We start from the raw sequence: 17,885 nt of genomic DNA on the forward strand, positions 1-17,885 counted from the left end.
GTAAATAATAAAGTAGGTGATAAAAGATACAAGACAAACGGTGATGTGGATTCACGCATGACTGAAATATGGATTTCTTCGTATTCTGTTTGCCAGCTGGGTTTCATGTGAAAATAGCCTCAGTTTCCCTCTGCAGGGTGAGGGGTTTGGCCCACATGATCTCAAAGGGCTGAGCTCTGATGGTCAAGACCAGTGTTTCTCTGGGGTGATCCTTGACCCACTTATATACTCCAACTACAGAAAATGTGCTTATGGGCCCACTGGAAAATGCAGACACCTAGGTCTTGCCCCAGACCCACTGAATCAGAATCTCAGCACAGGAGAGAGGGTGGAGAGTGCAAACTTGCAATGCCTTTCCTGACCCTTGGTGATTCTGACGTACAACTAAGTCTGAGACCAGGAGCCAGCCCAGAAGAGCATTCCCTGACAGTTCTCAGGAAACAGAGCAGGACAGGATGGTGACCAGCAGAGGGCAGCAGAGTCCAGAGCTCCGTCTCCAACAGCCAGCAAGCTGTTGCTAACAGGCAGGTTCCCAAGGTAGGAGTGCACTTTCGTCCAGACCTTCTGAAGCTCTGAAGGCACTTTATACACAAACACTCCTCACGGTATTAAATGGACCAGAGAGGAAATACTTGACGAGGAGGACCAAGACACCTGACATCCAAAGCAGAGCTGGGCACAGGGCTCAGCGCTCTCAACCCAGAAATCAGTTCCACACACCACTGCCCACCTTTCCCACCCAGCTCCTCACACCTTCTCTGTGGAGCCTGGACTTACCGCAGCCTCTCAGCAGCCTGATCCCGCTGTTCCAGGCCCTTATCCAGCTTGGACTTCAGGGCCTCATTCTCTTTCCGAAGCTGCTCACAGAGCGTCTGCAAGGCAGAGAGAGGGAGATGGGGGCAAAGTAAGGGAAGGAGTGCACCCCAAATGCAGAATGATGCTGGAGGTCGGGGGAGGCACTATAACCACACCACGTCCCAACACGATATCCCCATTGCATGGCCTCACCCAATTCCTCTTGGGACAGCAGGAGTCAAGCCAAAGTCCCACCCAGGCTCCTCTTGGCATCAGCTCCCTCAGGAGCCAGCCATGAGGAGGCCTGACCAAGAGTCAGCCACAAGGCCTTCTGGTCCTCCAAGGTCATCCCTCCCCCTGTTCCCACAGCCTAAAATGCTCTTCCACACCAGCTGTCCCCTGGCTGACTTCTACTCCTGCTTCCGGCCTTGGCCTAGATGTCAAACCTCCTCCGAGAAGTCCTCCTTGACTCCCACATCTCAGGTAAGCCAGGTCACCTCCGTTATCCTTGCCCACAGTCTCCTGCCCTCACCCTCCTGGTACCTGTGACAATTACAGCCACAGAATCATCAGTGTCACTACTTTCTTTGTGTCCACCCACCCCACCCCTACTAGTCCACAAGCTTCCAGAAGGCTGGGGTCCCCTCACCACTCTCTTGTCCCCTGCAGGACCCCCACCTAGCCCAGGGTCCAGCTCAGCTCAACACTCAATCCCGCTGAAGGAACATACAACCGAATGACTGAACTGCCAAATTAATGAAGGACCGTGAAGATCTGAGTCCTAAGAGACCTAGAGCTTAGGCGATTTGGAGAATGAATGAGGCATCAGAGGGGGGCCGGTTGTGAGGTTGTCAGCTGGCAAGTGGGAAGACAGGGTATCGGGTCAAGACCTCACCAATTTCCAGTGTGGCTCAGGATTCCCTCACTTTTGAGGCACATTTCCTTCCCTTACAAAGTGGAGAAACTGCACCTCTCCTGCCTCCCTTACAGGGCTGCTATGAGGACCTACAAGACTGGGAGAACACAACAGCCTCGTCAGCTGCCAGGCCCTCGATAACCTTTGAGGATGCGTGTTTGAAGTGCTGTAAGGTGGGGGACGTGGAAGACAGGCAGCCAGATTCAGGGCCTCACAGATGGAAGGAAGGGAGTGGCTAACGAGTAACGGTGACACACCAGGTCAGGATGAAACGACTCAATCTTTCAACAGATATCTAGTGAGCACCTAACCTGTGACCCATACACAGTGGGGTGCTCTGCCACTCACCACCTCAGTGGAGCCTCACAGCTTTCCCAAAGCTACACAATTCAGCTTACAAAGCAGAAACAAGCCCCTGCCACACAGAACAGGAGGGAAAATGTTTATAGTATGCAGGGAGATTTCAGAGCTGCTTGTTTCCACAGCCAAATCCAGCCCCTGTAACAGCCTGGAACTCGACGGTGATCAGACGTGAAGGAGCAGAAAACCATTATGTCTGACTGCAATGCCCAGCAGAGGCCTCATGCCATGCCTGGCCTTGGAAATGCTGAGGGAACCAAGAAACGAATCAATGAAAGAATGAGGAGGGACCTGATTAATCTACCTCCACCCACAGGCTGGGAAAATACACAGGATGCCACGGCCCTGGGTGGGGCCTCCAGGGAACAGAACATCCTGCTTTGGGCACTAAGAGGTCAGGACGAGGCCTCACGTGCTATCCTTCTGGGCAAGAGGCAAATACCCTGGGCACAAAGCAGATCGAGAGAGGTCATCATGAAGGTCACTATCTTCCCTCAAAGTGGCTAAGAGAGCTCATGTGTGAGTCCATCTGTTCGTTAATTCATTCATTTACCAAATGCACATCCCGCACCAGGAAGTGCCAGACACCAGCAGTGGTGGACATATCCAAGGCGCTGCCCCTTTTGCGAGGCCTACATTCTAGCAGGGAGCATAGGGAAAACAAATACAAAGAAACCACTTAATAAAACTATTACAAACTATGCTAAGAGCTAAGAATGAAACAAACAGGAACCTGACAGGAAAATAAGGGATGGGGCTTCCTGGAGGCCCAGTGAGTAAGACTCTGTGCTTCCAGCGCAGGGGCATGGGTTCAATAACTGGTCGGGGAACTAAGATCCTGCATGCCGCACAGCATGGCCAAAAAAAAATCTGAAAAAGAATATGTGTGTGGGTCTGTGTGTGTGACAATCACTCTGCTGTACACCTGGCCTAGGAAGGAAATATAACTTCATTCTCACAGCACAGGGAAGGTTATGAAGGGGAAGCCTCCTCCACTGGGGAGGCAGGCTGGGACGGTAGTTAAGAGCATGGACTTTGGAATAAGACATAGAGGTTCAAATTCTAGCTATACCATCTACTAACTGGGGGATCTTAGGCAAAAAAAAAAAAAAAAAATCACCTCTCAAGGGCTACAGCCCCTCCTGTGAGGTGGGGATAATGATGCTCCTGCTTCAGGGGGCAGGGCAGTAACATACAAGGGGCCTGTCCCCTCCCTGTCCACACCTGTATGTGAAGAACAAAAGCAAGGATGCTGCCAACCTGCCGCATCCACTGCCTCCACAGTCACCCCCACCATGAAATTTGCATCACCCACCCCACCATTTCCCAATTTCCTTCCTCGTCCCCTCACACAAGTTCCTTACCCTGCTCACCACCTTGAACAAGAAGCCCGAGACGGGTCCCCAGCCATGCCCTCGGAAGTCCCTGTGGTCCCCTGGATGCCCCAGGAGAGCTGGAGGAAGCAGAGGGGGACCACACGGCCAATCCCGGGCCGCCCGCCCCGGGCCCAGCCTCACCTGCAGGATGGAGGTGCGCTGCTCGTTCTTGTGCACCTTGGAGGCCAGCCGGTTGAACTCGAGGGCCATGCGGCCCAGGTGCGTGAAGAGCTGGCTGTGGTCGGGCTCCTCGGCGCACACACTCAGGGTGGTCTCCAGGCGCTGCAGGTGCAGCATCAGGGTGCTGTCCTCCTGGGGCAGGGGGCCCAGCTCCTGGGGGTGGAGGGTGGGGGCGGACCGCTCTTCACCACGGTCTGAGCAGGCCTCTCCAGCCTTTCTCCCTCTGCTTCCCCATTCCTCATGACTCAGTTTCCCCCTCTGATCCCAGCTCAGCCTGGGGAAATTCTCCAGTTACCCAGGTTCCCTGTCTGGGGCTGACTCACAGGGCAGGCCCCAGGACTCCCGGGCCACTGGCTGTCTCACCAGTAATGGAGCCGCGTTCCTCCCACACTCTGGCCTTGCCAAGGGCCTCTGGGTCAGTCACGTGTTTATGGGGCCTCAGAATCCTCATCTCCTGCACGCACACACACCCTTTCTCCCCTTCCGCCCTACAGGGTCCCCTGGAGGTGAACTGACTGACACATGAAAGCAGCAAGCCCAAGGAACAATATCCCTCTGTCTACAGCACTGCTGCTTCCACTCAGCAAGGCTCGGCCAGCAGACATTGAGACTGTCCGTCATGTCTGTACCAGCGTCTTCTGGGCAATGGTCCAAGCATTCACCAACTTCTCAAAGGACCCGAGACTCAAAACACACTAAGAAGCATAGCTCTAGAACCTCCCTGGTGGTCCAGTGGTTAAGAGCCCATCTGCCAATACACAGGACTCAGGTTTGGTCCCTGGTCTGGGAAGACCCCACACGTTGCAGGGCAACTAAATCCATCTGAGCCCATACTCTAGACCCCATTAGCCGCATCTATTGAAGACTGCATGCTGACAGCCCATGCTGTGCAACGAGAAGCTACAGCAATAAGAAGTCTGTGCACCACAACAAGCGCTTAGTTCCTGCTAACCACAACTAGAAAAGCCCGTGCGCAGCAACAAAGACCCAGCACAGCCAAAAATTATTAATTAATTTAAAAAAGAGAGAATCATAGCTCTATATAGTTCAAAGATACCCAGTCTAGGAGAGAATTAAGATAGGAAGGAAACTATGGGCAAGATAGTCCAGTCTCAGAACCGGTCACTCTCTCTCTCTCCTCTGTCTAGAACACAGACTGTCTTAGCTATGCCAACACCATGTCCAAGGATCCACAGGGGTACCTGACAGCTGAGTGTCTTAAGCCCCCAGCTCCCCAGCCAGGCACCTGAGTGCCCACCTTCCCCTGCCTGAGCCCCCAGGCCCCACGTCTCCTCAGCCTTCATTCCCCTGGTGTCCCCTCTGTTCATCCTTCCTGGCCCTGCCTGCTGTAAGCGGCTCTAGCAGGCCCTCCATCACACTGATGCAAGTCACAGGACGTCAGAGCTACATGAAGCCTCAAGGTTCGGGTCTAGAAACCAAAGTGTGGGGAGAAGAAGGCTGCCCAAAGAAGGCTGCTCATGAGTCAGTGGCAGAGCCAGGGCCAGACCGTGGGCTCCCTGATACTCCATCTGCAGCGACTTCCCTCGTCTGAACTCTGCAGCAGTAGAAATGCCCTGAGGGCCACAGCACGGTGTCCAGTGAATGGCTCCCTCATACCGTCAGCACCTCACTCTAACAGGTGCTGCTGCTGCTTCAATTCTGCCTTCATTCCCGCACTGCCTCTTTCCACACAGGGTCTGAGGCGGCCAATGGTACTCTTTTTAAAGCTGGTGACCTGTGTCATCTTTCAGACCTCTCCGACTAGCCTGCAAGCTCCCAGAGGACAGGGAGGCTGTCTTGTCTTTGCTCAGCACAGACTAAGCTCATGGTGGGGCGAAGGACGAACCTACTGAGGAGATGAAGTTCAGGGTCATAGAGTGAAATGCTTCCACAGCAGGCGGTAGGGGGCGGGGTAGGGGCAGGGGAATCGTGCCTCCTTGGCCAGCTTCTCAGAACCCTCAGGGACACAACAGGACCAGGGGCTGACATTCCCAGAGGATGAAACACAGAACCTTCCCGATACCCAGAGCTGCCCTGTGTCCCCAAAGCCTCGCTAGTGTAAGCTGTGTGGGCCTGATGGAGACCTCACCCCGGGGACTGACACATACAAGAGACAATCAGTGAACCAAAGAGCAACCTTTTTGTATCTTGCCTTGCTAATTCAATATTTTTAGTTTTTATATGTTAATGTATTTTCCGGCATTTAACTTGAAATTTTAACATTTTAATCAACTGTTCACAGCTTAAAGAGTCACATTGTTCTCCAAGGTTTGTAATGGGAACCGTAGTTTCTGCCTCACTTCCCTCCGCTCCCCAGTTCCCACTTCCCAAAGCCTTTCACTTTAAAGAGCAACATTCGTGCCCAAAATAAGGCAGCGGAAACCAAGACATCAGTGAAGGGTTAGACGACCTGCTGCCTGTATAACAATCAAAATATCTCCAAGGGAGGAGGGAGGGAGAAGGAGGAGAGGGTGAGAAGTGGAAGATTTCTAAAGAATGTTCCATGCCTTTCTCAATGGTTCTCCAGTAAGTCTGCCATTTTGAGAGAGAGCAGGGCGACATAGTTGGAATAAAGGCAGCAAAGTAGGGTAAAGTGGGGACCAGGTAGACACCTCAGAGCTGGTGGACTGTGTATGCTTGTGTGTGTGTGAGCGCAAGGTTTAACCTCCTACCTACATGCCCCAAAGGGGAGCCTGGGGGGACCCAAGAGCCTGCACAAAATGCCAATCACCTGCCTCAAGCTGCTCTGGGTTCCTCTGACCCTTTCTACTCTACCCGGGCTACAAGCCTACAGGCCCAAAGGCTGAGTCATAGTGTGCAGAGGTGCTGGGCGCTTGGCGGAGGCAGCAGGGCTGGCAACGTGCCTGGACTTTCACAATGGTTGGTACTCGTGTGGCCCACGGGGAAGTCACCAGTCACGTATTTGCATATGTGAGCGAGAAACACCCCCCGGCGCTGGCCGCTCGAGCCTATCCCAAGTGACTCCGAGTTGCCCAGGGGATGTGAGCGTGTCCTGTGCCTCTCACCCGGGGCCAGGTGACTGAAACAGAGAGGAGATGCAGGATGTTCCCAGGGACCTGCCATCCACTCACCATCGTATTTCTGGTGTGGCCGCTGCTCTCCGGTGAAGAAGGCCCCTCGGCGGGGACCACTTCAAATTCAGAGGAGGTGTTCTGTATAGAAAAAGGGAGTCAGGGGACGCCTGGGAGAAAACCCCTCGCCCCTCCTCTATGGACCTTATAGCTGAGACTATGGAGGGGGCAGAGAATGGAGGGACAAAAATCCCTTCTCACATCCAAGTCCTCTGGGCAGCCCCTCCATGTGGGAGGAGCCAGCCCAGGCTGAGCTTACAAACCACGAAGCAGGAATAAATCCCAGCAAGTCTGCTGGGCAGCCCACTGTGTGACTTGAGGTCACATCCTCCATGGCCAGTTTCCTCATGTGTAAAACAGGGATACTGGGCTAGCTGACCTTCAAAGTACTTAGCATTTTGGGATCTTATCTTTTTTAAATGGCCATGCACTTAAAAAGTGTTTTCATGACTTCCCTGGTGGTCCAGTGGTCAGGACTCTGTGCAGGGGGCACAGGTTCTTGGGAACTAACATCCCACATGCTGTGCAGCACAGCCAAAAAAAGAATAAAAATAAAATTCTTTCATGAACTCCATTTTTTCTCCAAGCAACCTGCGAGAGTGGTCAGAAGTTTATATCCCCATTGGACAGAGGAGAAAACTGAGGGCCTCCCACCAATAAATGCAAAAGTAGGACTGCATTTCAAGGACCACAAATCCAACATCCCTGTGATGGCACCTGAGCCATGTCCCAGACCCGGGAGTCTCCGACTGGTCATCTGGGAAACACAGGCAGCAGTCAGCGTGGCCACGGCCACAGCAGTCCTGTGCCCGCCTTGCCAACCCAGTTCCAGAGATCCCAGGGGAGGTAAGTCTTATGAGAAACTGGCAAACTTAGAGAGACTTTTGCAGGACACATGCAAATCTAGGGTGAACCAGGACTCCAGACTTTGCCATGTCTCCCAGCCACTCCAAGTAGCAGATACTGGTTGTGCAACCAACCGATGGGCTGCTGGACCAACAGCTGGCTCTGGGACTGCTGCTAAACCTGGCTGAACAAAGGTTAATTCAGCCTTCCCTTGTCCCAGGAAAGGGCAGGGATCGAGGGATCTCTGTGCTCAGCTTCTGCTGAGCCCCCAGCCTCCAACTTTCTGGGCCTCGGCACTGCCCCAGAAAGTTTCCCTTTCCCTTCTACTCTTCCTCAGCTGTCCTATATGACCTAGGAAAACATTCTTCTCTCTTTGAATCTCCTCTGTGGGATGGAGACTCTAAATGATATGACCACCTGAGTGCCTTCCAGTCCTAGGATACCAAGTCGACCTTCTCAAGGCAAATCTGCAGAAGACAGTTTTGGAGCCCCTGTTGAGAAGGTGAGCTACCTGTCACATCTGCCTACTTTCCGAGCACTGTGCAGTCGATACGTGCTTAACATTACACAACCAGGCAGATGGGAGGAACTCCTTGTGCATATCAGGGTTTTCCTGGTCAGACTGAACTCTGACCTTCATTTGCAAATGAGGAAACCAAGGCCCCAGAGAGACCGAAATCAACTCGTCAATATCACCCAGCAAGTCGGAGGTATCCTGACCCCAAACATCTCTCTTCCTATTCTGCCAACGGGAACTTGAGATCTATGCAACTTTCTGTCATGACTCCAAATGCAACTTACACTGGATGGAGGTTTGGGGACTGGCTCTGGCTTGTCGCTTGGGTGTGCCGGGTCAGCAGGAGTTGCTGGGACAGCTGTGTCTTTTCCTGGAGAAATGAGAAAACATGTGTGAGAAGCAGAGAAAGAGGAAAAGCCCAGATGCCACCCCCTTAAGAATGGCCTTGGCACGGAGAGTTCTCAGAGTTCCTTCCATGAGTCTGGGGAGATGGGAGGTGGTCCTGGGATGATGGCCCTGGAACAACAGGGCAGAACCTGGGCAGAGACCATCTTGCCTGCTCTCACTGGGAAAATCCCAAGGTGATCATTGCTCCTTGCTACTTTGGACCTACCTCAATAATGACACGGATGACAATTTACAATTAACAAAGTGTTTTTATATTTACTATCCTGGCCAATTCTCAAGACAGCTTTGTATCCCCATTTTAAAGGTAAGAAAACAGGCACAGAAAGGTCACCCATTGACCCCGCTGGCAACTGCAGAACTGAGATCTCCCTCCCTGAATTCCTAGGGCTCTTGCCCCAGGGAGCCCCTTGAGGGTAGCTGCATGGTTCCTTCCTGAGGTGAGCCTGGCATCCATCCAGGACTCAGAAAATACTACTGAATATAGTAGAATTATATGTAACCTTGTTTTGTATTTTCCTAGTCTCCTGTAAATGTGTTATCATACTTTCATAATTTTTTAAAAAAAGAAAATACTATTGAATGGACAAGTGGAAGCTGGCAATGCCCACTGCCTGCAGCACAGCAGACTCTGAAATCACCATCTCCTCCACGTGTCCATTCAGTAAATGTCACCAGCAGCAGAACGGAAGGTTGGCATACTGGCCTGGGCTGAGGCCGCAGGTTGGGCTGCAGCAGGAACCATCTGAGTCCTTTTCTTCCCTAGTTTCAGACCGTGCCCTGGATACAGAGACATCCCGGAGGAATGCACGTGATCACACACAGGACTTTAACCCTAAGTCACAGTCGGCGCTTTCCCTTATAGGTGGTCTGTGGACCTGACATCTGAAAGGTGCTGCTGCAGGCCGAGAGGCAAAGCCGGTTCTGCCTCAGCCTCCCCACCTGTAAAATGGAAGCGGGGCAAGGCAGACCAGAAAGCTTCTGACTCAGATGCCAAGTCTAGAGACCCGAAGGTGTTGCCTGGAGCGCGATCCTGGCATATAGTAACTGCTCATCAAATATGTGCTAAGTAAGTTATATTGATAAAGATCCTGAGCCCACATCCTGGAAGGAGCAGATTGTTGCTATCCATTTCTAATATCTGCCAGCGTCTCAAGACTGCTGAGTCACCAGCCATTTTTGGACAAGATTATTTTGAGGTCCTTTCCAAATCTGACCTTCTGGGGGATGCTGTAGCCAGAACATGATTGGGAGGACAGCCTGCAGCCTAAGGATAAACGAAGGAGCGGCGGATTTCTGACTCAGAAGGGAGTGCTCGGTTAAGGGCCTAGAGAGTGAGGTTATGGGCAGAGGACTGCCTGGGCTCCCCTCGTACCTGCGAGCTCAGCCAGGTCATTGAAGGAGGCCAAAGAGGGAGATGATGGTGGCAGTGGCTCACTGTCCTTGACCAGCTCCTCTGCCTTCTGCCGCAGCCTGGATGCTTCCATCTGGGACTCTTCCAAAAGTTCCCCTGGGGAGACAACGGGGGAAGGAGGAGCAATATTACTCAGTTAAGCATGCCGGCTCTCCCACCCTGATCCCCTATGCCTGCTTCTGCCTGGGTTTGGTGCTCCAGGTCCTGGGCTTCACTCCCTACATCACCTCGTGGGCTCAGTGGGACACATATCATTCCAGCTCATGGCCAGAAATAGCCTGATAAGGAAGAGGCCCTGCAACCAGGGGGGAAGGAGCAGAGGGGAATCTGGAACAAACTTCTGGCCTCCAGCACCCTCTTCCTGCCCCATTCCTGCCACACCTGACTGAGGACTCCACAAAGCCAGGGGCTCTTTCAGGCCCACCATCATGGTCCCAAGGGGGGCTACCCACAGCCTACAGACTGCAGTCAGGGGCTCCCTGAAGAGAGGAGACCTTCCATAACATCAACCACCCACCACCCCTCTGGGCCTTGTTTGCCTTCTTGTGTAAGTGGAGACAGGGAAACACCATCCCTCCTTCACCAATCTGCCATTCCTAGGAGAGATCTGCCATTCCTAGGAGAGATCTGCCAAGCAGGGAGAAAGCATTTGGGAAATTGGGAGCTATACTAAACTCCCAAAGCCCAAGGCCAGAGAAGGGGACAGTGTGGTGAAGGAAGAGCTTTAGGAATCTGGAGGAAAGGGTCCCCTCTGCATGGGGAAATCAGTGAACACCTCGCATGGAGGAAGAGTCAGCATCTGAGCTGGGTGCTGACAGACGGGGACCGGTCAGCCATGTGGAGGGAAGCGGGCTGGTCCTGGGCAGTGGTGACAGCTTGGGTGAGAGCCAGGAAGTAAGGGGTCTCCTCCTGCCCTGCTTCAAGCCAAGCTGGACTCCCTGCTCTAACACTTGGGGACTGGCCCGTGGTTGCCCTGGTGATGCCAGTTCTCCCCACTTTTGGTACTTCTGGTAGATGGCCTATTCATGGCTATTCCCCTTGTCTGCCAACTGAGCCTGCCGGCTCCCTCTCCGCAACCCCACGCCTCCTTCTCAGTCCCTCACAGTGTTCTGAGTCTGGTCATCAGGGTCCTGGGGTGCTGGGGACGCAGGGCTGGGAAGACTGCCACCTTGCTAGAGGAGTGCACAGAGACACAGCTGTAAGGCAGGAGCCGATGCTGGGCCGGGAGGGAGAGAGGGGGCCTGGGCAGAAGCATGCGCCAGTCAGCACTGCAGGCTGAGGGAGGAGCTCTGCAGGGAGAGGGCAGGGTCTGCTTTACCTAACATCTTTATCCCTTGCATTTTTTCCTTCAGTCGGGAATTCTCCTCCACTAGGCGCTCAAAAGCTGAGGACGCCTCTCCCAGAGGCACGCCGCCCCCAGGGTCGTAGATCCGGTATGGTCCTCGCCCTTCCATGAGGGTGGCTCAGCCCCTGCCGTGGTACCCGCCTGGCTGGAAGGACAACAGCAGTAGGTCAGGGGGCTGGCCGAGCCACTGAAGCATCCTAGACAATCAAAGCCCTGGAAGGCAGTCCCCAGAACCCAGAAGAGGACACAGCATCACAGGCTGGTCTGCCCATGGTACAGCAGGGCAGGACAGTCACTTCCTTTGGTCTGGACACTCTGCCTCTATGCATGTGACCTAAGAACACCGTCAGTTTCTTTTAGCAGCCTCATTGCACCACCAGTTCATTTGGAACAGCAGTCAACTGTGAGGTGCAATGTAGAGTATAAGAAAAAGCACTGGCCTGGGAGTCAAAACACATGAGCTTCATGTCCTACTGATGGGGTCCAGAAGAAGCGGGACCCTGAATCATTGCATCCCCAGCGCCCAGCAGGGTATTAGCTCTGATGGGAATGTCCAGTAAACACTTATCAAATGAATAAATAGTCTAACTATTAACTCACTGTGGGATCGTGGGCAGTCCCTTCCCCTCTCTGCGGAGGGGAAATGAAAGTCTTACACTAAATCAGTGATCTTTAAAGTGAAATGTTGTGCCCAAAGGGATAAGCAAGTCATCCAATCCGAAGTTCCATTTATATGTACGCTAGCTTTCTAAAAGAAAGAAGAAAAAGAAAACCCCCTGACTAATATTTAATATACAAACTGACACTGTCACCTTCCTCCTTCCAGTTCTAATGAACAGATGTACTTTCCATCAAAGCACCATCTGCTTGCGCAGCAAGTGCTCTGCATTACTCTGTTCGATTTCACTGGCTTTATTTCATCTGAAACCTCTGTGCAAAATGATTTCAGGAATCTGACTTTTGTGACTTAGTTGAGCATCTGTTCTGTGCTGGATGCTAGTCTAGGTGCTAGGTAATTATCAGCAAACAAAACAGACCGAAAAAAAAAAAAAAATCCTTTTGGAGCTTACATGGTAGTGGTGGAAGAAGCCAGACAGTGAGAGAGATGAGCACAATATTAGGGGCAATGGAAATATCTACGGACAAAAATTAAGCAGGAAGTATGAGGTAGGGCCTTAATTTTAAATGAAGGTGTCAGGAAAGGGCTCACAGGGAAGGAGGGCTCGCCTTCAGGGCTCACCTGAAGGAGGTAAGGGAACTAGCCATGCAGATATCTGGGGGAATATCATTTCAGGCAGAGAGAACAGTAAGTGCAAAGGCCCTGAGGCTGAAAACCTGATTCAGCCTCCAGCCCTACAAAGAGCTTACCAACCACAGGAGAGCTCCAAAGGTTTCCACCACCAGGGGCTCCAGAAGGACTTGGAGCCCCGATACCTCCCTCCCAAGATCACCACCCCCAGGGCCAAAATGATTCCAGTCACAAGTCCTCAAAGATCCTTTGAGCACCCACAAGTGCTTTGCTAAAAGAGTATAAAAAAAAAAAAAAGACTAATAATAACAGCTCATTCATTAACCTACTTGCCAGGCACTGCATTAAATCCTTCGGCTGCATTATCTCAGTTAAGCTGTACAACAGCCCGAAAATACATAGTATTATCCTCACTTTATAATGGAGGCTCAGTGAGGTTAGGAAACTCAGCCAGGATTACACAGCCAGCAAGTGAGGCGAGATGCAGATTCAGTTCCACCTAAGAAAGCTGAGTCGAACGCCTGCTATTCTCACACAGCTCCCTCCAACAAGACTCAGGCCAGAGGGGCAACAGGCAAGTTCAAGCCTGTTTGCAAGATAACATGGAGCTATCTATCCAGTCACTCTGGGCTGTTTCCCTTGCCCTACAGCACAAGACATAACAAGGATTTTGGCCACAGGGTCCCCATTACCCTGGGATGCCACGAGCCAGAAAGAAAAACAAAGTTCTGGTGAGTGAGACCCCCGTCCCCCAAAGACTGACAAGAGAAACACACATTTGCGAGCCACCCACACCCACTGAGCCTAGAGGCACAGGACAGCTGCTCACACACCCAACATAGAAGTCACCAGCTTATGGGAGACTTATTTTTAACTCAAAAGATCAACATTACACAGCAGAGCAAAGAAAGCTCTGAAGTGTTCACTGAATTAGAAGACAGTGTGGGTGAGGCACCTGGCAGTGACTGGCATGGAGCAAGGAGCTCCAAACGTTGGCAGATGTTGGGGGGTTCCTACTTCTGCACTCCCCGTTCTCCTGTGTGCCTCTCCAGCAGGCCCTTACGCCCAGAATGGGATACGTATGACTGGGGTAAGTCTTTATGTATCTGACTGAAAATCTCCTGGAGGCGGGAGCATGCTCTCCTCATCTGTGGTGCCAGTGCAGGCCTGGCACTTGGAAAGCGAGAGGTGACTGACACTGCATGGAGTCCACAGATGGGAAGACTGAGACCTGAAAGGAACCCTAAGCACCTCTGGTGATAAGTGACAGCAGGTGTCTGGATTCCTGCTCACCACTCCACACTCACCCTACATGGAACTCACAGTTGACAATACGTGATAATTTGGGAATACTTTTACTCCACATCTGGCTTGCCCAATAGATTAGAAGCTCCAGGAGAGCAGGCGCTGAGTCCAACTGGTCTACCAAGGTATTGTCAGAGTGGTCCAAAACAGAGCCCCAGGAAATCTCTAATCAGAGCAGAGAGACGGAAAGGACCAGAGGCACCCTTAATCCTACACCTGCCTCCTGAGAAGCCATGTGCAAACATCCTGAGAGCCTAACTGTGATCCACTGACCAGAGACACCGGGACAGCCATACACATCTAGAAGTGAGCCTGGCACAACTAAGCTCCCTTGGAGATGCCCAGATGTAACACCAAGCAACAGAGCAGGATGCAGGACCCAGGAACTGAAATCCCACCTTCACATTCTCCAAACCATGCATGCTCTCCCTCAGCACTGGGGAGCCTCCAGGGAAGGGGGCTCAGGGGAAGCAGCTGAGGGGCAAGCAGGCTTATTCTCTCGACTCCAGCCTGGGTCGGCAGAGCTGGGCGCAGGGGGAGAGTACAGGCTGCGGGAGCCCAGACCAAATAGCCTACTGTGAGAAAGTCCTCTCTGGAGACCAGAAGAGCTACCCAAAGGATGGCTTGGACTTCTGGAGGCAAGAAACACAAAGAGGGGAACAGGGAATTTCCATATCCCGCTGACCTCATGCCCAGATGGTCAGCAGCAGTTTCAGGATGACTTTCGGGCAGATGGGAACTCTCCTCCTGGTCTGTGTGGTTCTGAGATCTTTCTTAGAGAGGGGACTCATTCCCCGGATGACAGAGCTGGACAGGAATTTCCAAGGACAACGAGGCCAAGTCCATTACCAGGCGCCCCAAGGCTCCTGGAATGAGGGCCTGCGTCACCATCCTGTCTCCCACGCTGATGGTACATTTCCCTGCATCACAGACCAAGGGATGGGTGTGGACAGGGGAAAAGAGGCACTGACCCCACCCCCACGCCTCACTTAGGGCAGTACTGGAGCTCAGCACCTAGGCATCCTGGGACACGAGCTCATTTGACCCTCACTCAGGGTGTGAGGGCAGCAGGCAGGCCCTGGAGCATGAAGACCAAGGTCACACACGATGTCAGGATGGAGCTGGAAGGGCCCCTGCTCTCTCTCCAGTCTGCCACTGCCCCATCTCCATTTCTGCTCCTGCACTTACTCACTGCACTGCAGACCCCCCTCTCCGGGTTCTTGCCAAGTCCAGCATGGACTCTGTGTCCACATGGGCCTGGGTGTAGCAGCTACAGATCAGGTGACCCACCAGCAGGAGTTACCAACCCACTGTGCAAAAACAGAAACAGCTGGGGGTGAAGACACAGGCAGCTCAGATCTTCTTCCAAAACAAGATCCTGGTTTAAGTCCCCACAGCCCACCCCGAAAAACCTGGGGGCGCCCACTGGAACCAGAAAGGCCTGGTTTGGGGGCAGAAAAGGGCCCAGACAGATGACAGGTCAGGCAGTGACCACAGAGTGTAAAGATGGAGATGATGCTATTGAAACTGAAGGAGCCAGAAGAGAAGGAGGAGACAGCATCGAGGGGATGGAGGTGTGGTGAGGAGGGAGGGGTGGGTAGGGGTCAGAGGGTGGGGATGGGAGGATGGGAAGGAGTCGGGGTGGGGAGGGTGGGTGAGGAGACGTGAGGGGGCATGGGCCCAGATGGTAACCTCCACCCAAGACAAAGGTTGAAAAAGGCTAAATTGAAAATGAAGCCTCTGCACGGAGACACTTCAGCCCATTAGAGGCTGTCTTTCAATTAGCTGTGTGCTGCTGCTAGGAGTAGGGGCTCCCAGAGTCCCCAAATGATATGAATTTGCTTAGTAACATTTGCAAAATCGCTATGATTTCCCAAGCATGTTTTTCCACTGGATTGTCACGAGAACCTGGGAAGGAGGCAGGGCTGACATCTGTTCCACAGGTGAGGAAACTAAGGCCCACTTGGGAGCTTCGCCTGATCTAATGCCACTGGGCACTGGCTGCATCCTGAGGCCAGCCAGACCCTGCGGCTCTGGGGGAAGTGAAGTTCTCGCTAGCCCAGGGAAGACAGCCTGAGTAGATCTCTGGCACTGGGAACTGGGAGGACACAGCGGCCACAAGCGACCTCCCCAGGGAACGGCAGGGGCTGCCAGGGATGCTGGTGGGTGCAGGGGACAGTGTGGCAAAGGGAAGGGTCTCCAGAAAGAAGGCAAGGACAGAAAGTCAGAAGTCCTGGCACCTACTCTACTGCACACTCTGATGGCCGTGGGCAAGCTGTCCATTCTGTGGACCTCAACTCCTTCATGGGCACAGAAGAGGAGCCTGGACTAGAGAGAAACTGGGTGACGTCTTCATGCTGGCCTAAGGATCCACGGAGACCCAAACTCTGGCAGCCAGCCACAAGGCAAGAAAGAGGAGGGGACCCAGCACACACACAGAAGATAGTACAGCCCTGGATCAGGAAGAAAGGGTCCCAACAGGGCAGGATCAGAGACGGAAGCAGATGGGGCAGGTAGGGTGCAACAAAGAAGGGGGAGCCCAAGAGCAGGATGAGACCCTGAGCCGGAAGCCTTCTCACACGTTGCCCCAGGGCCTTGCCCTGGTCCCAGCTTTGCCCACCCCTGCAGGCTGGGTGACACTGACCATCCCCTCACCTTTTCTGAGCCTCATCTGCAAAACAGAAAAAAAAACCAGAAGCCATGGACGTCAGATTAAAGAAACTAAATGAAACAATATGCGTACAATTGGAAGGGCGTTCTCACTTATTTCCTAATTATTTGATTTATTTAATAAAGAAATGTATTCATTTTGTAATAAGATTTCCTAAATGATAATAATTATAATACCTCACAAAGTACCTGGCATTTAGTAGGTTCTTACTAAAAGGCTGAGGCAGCCCCTAACAGCCCAGCTGATGGGTTGTAGCATCCACTTGGTTCTTGTGAATTGCAAATAACTGTAAGCAGGAACACTGGGACAACACCATAGCTGGTGAAACTGAAGCTATGAGAAGCCCTTGGACCAAGGCCACGTTCACGAAAGATCAGGAATCATCTGAGCCTCAATTTCCTCAACAGTAAATGGGAATATCCTGCAAGTCCCCCAAGGGCTGACAGGAAGTGAGGCATTATGAAACATCTCGCAAACTAAAACAAAAATCTTCCCACTTCCACACTTCACGATGACCTCCAGACCACTCCACCCATTTCACAATCAGGGAAACTGTGGCTCCAGGTCCATCCATCAAAGAGCGGACAGAGTCCTCCTGATGACTGTCAGCAGAGACACTGCACCTACTTTAGACAGGGTGTACCCAAGGAGCCCACCCCAGCATCTCACCAGTGAGAAGCCAAGGATTTAATCAGTCTTTCCAAACAATTCAGTAAGAAAGAGGCTACAGGCACACAGTGTAATATGAGGAATGGGTGGGGCTCAGGAATCATGGGATCTAGTGGAGGCTGTTGTTGTAGTCGCTAAGTCATGTCTGACTCTTTGTGAACCCATGGACTATAGCCCTCCAGGCTCCTCTGTCCATGGGATTTCCCAGGCAAGAATCCTGGAGTGGGTTGTCATTTCCTCCAAGGGATCTTCCCAACCCAGGGATCGAACCCACGTCTCCTGCATTGGCAGGCAGATTCTTTACCACTGACCCACCAGGGAAGCCTTCTAGTCTAGATACACCATGGCAAACATTTTCCATCACCTGGCCTCAGTTTTCTAAAAGGAGGGGTTGTTGACAATAGCAATAATACAATATAAGGGGGCAGACTAGACAATTTTTAAGGCCTCTTCTAGTTCTAACATTCCAGAACTTACAATATGTTGCCATCTGTTTCTAAAGTCTTCTGATCTTAAAAAGGCTACTCTCCCCAGCTCAGAAGCTTCCCAGGTGGTTCTGTGGTAAAGAATCCACCTGTCAATGCAGGAGATGCAGGAGACAGGGATTCGATCGCTGGAGTAGGAAATGGCAACCCATTTCAGTATTCTTGCCTGGAAAATCCCATGCACAGAGGAGCCTGATGGGTTACAGTCCATGGGGTTGCAAAGAGTAGGGCATGACTGAGCACGCACACACATGCACCCT

General features: G+C 52.4%; 1 protein-coding gene across 20 annotated transcripts in view; it reads right to left on the reverse strand.

Moving 5' to 3' along the window:
• Positions 1-17,885, reverse strand: part of TNIP1 (TNFAIP3 interacting protein 1) — a 51,695-nt gene that overhangs the window by 17,192 nt on the left and 16,618 nt on the right. For 11 of the 20 annotated variants that reach the window (XM_086412483.1, XM_086412488.1, XM_086412495.1 and 8 more), the window contains exons 2-7: positions 11,220-11,391; positions 9,863-9,997; positions 8,367-8,452; positions 6,720-6,800; positions 3,589-3,780; positions 778-872 (exon numbers count right to left, since the gene is read on the reverse strand). In XM_086412483.1, coding sequence (XP_086268609.1) covers positions 778-872; positions 3,589-3,780; positions 6,720-6,800; positions 8,367-8,452; positions 9,863-9,997; positions 11,220-11,355 — 725 coding nt within the window. In that variant the 5' untranslated portion in view covers positions 11,356-11,391. The remainder of the gene's footprint in view (positions 1-777; positions 873-3,588; positions 3,781-6,719; positions 6,801-8,366; positions 8,453-9,862; positions 9,998-11,219; positions 11,392-17,885) is intronic. The other 9 variants (XM_086412501.1, XM_086412502.1, XM_086412497.1 and 6 more) reach the window with 2 other exon arrangements.

The sequence above is a fragment of the Bos grunniens genome, chromosome 7 (assembly GCF_055505025.1).
Source record: "Bos grunniens cultivar Pamir isolate PY7600 chromosome 7, Bosgru_T2T1.0, whole genome shotgun sequence".
Taxonomy (NCBI): domain Eukaryota; kingdom Metazoa; phylum Chordata; class Mammalia; order Artiodactyla; family Bovidae; genus Bos; species Bos grunniens.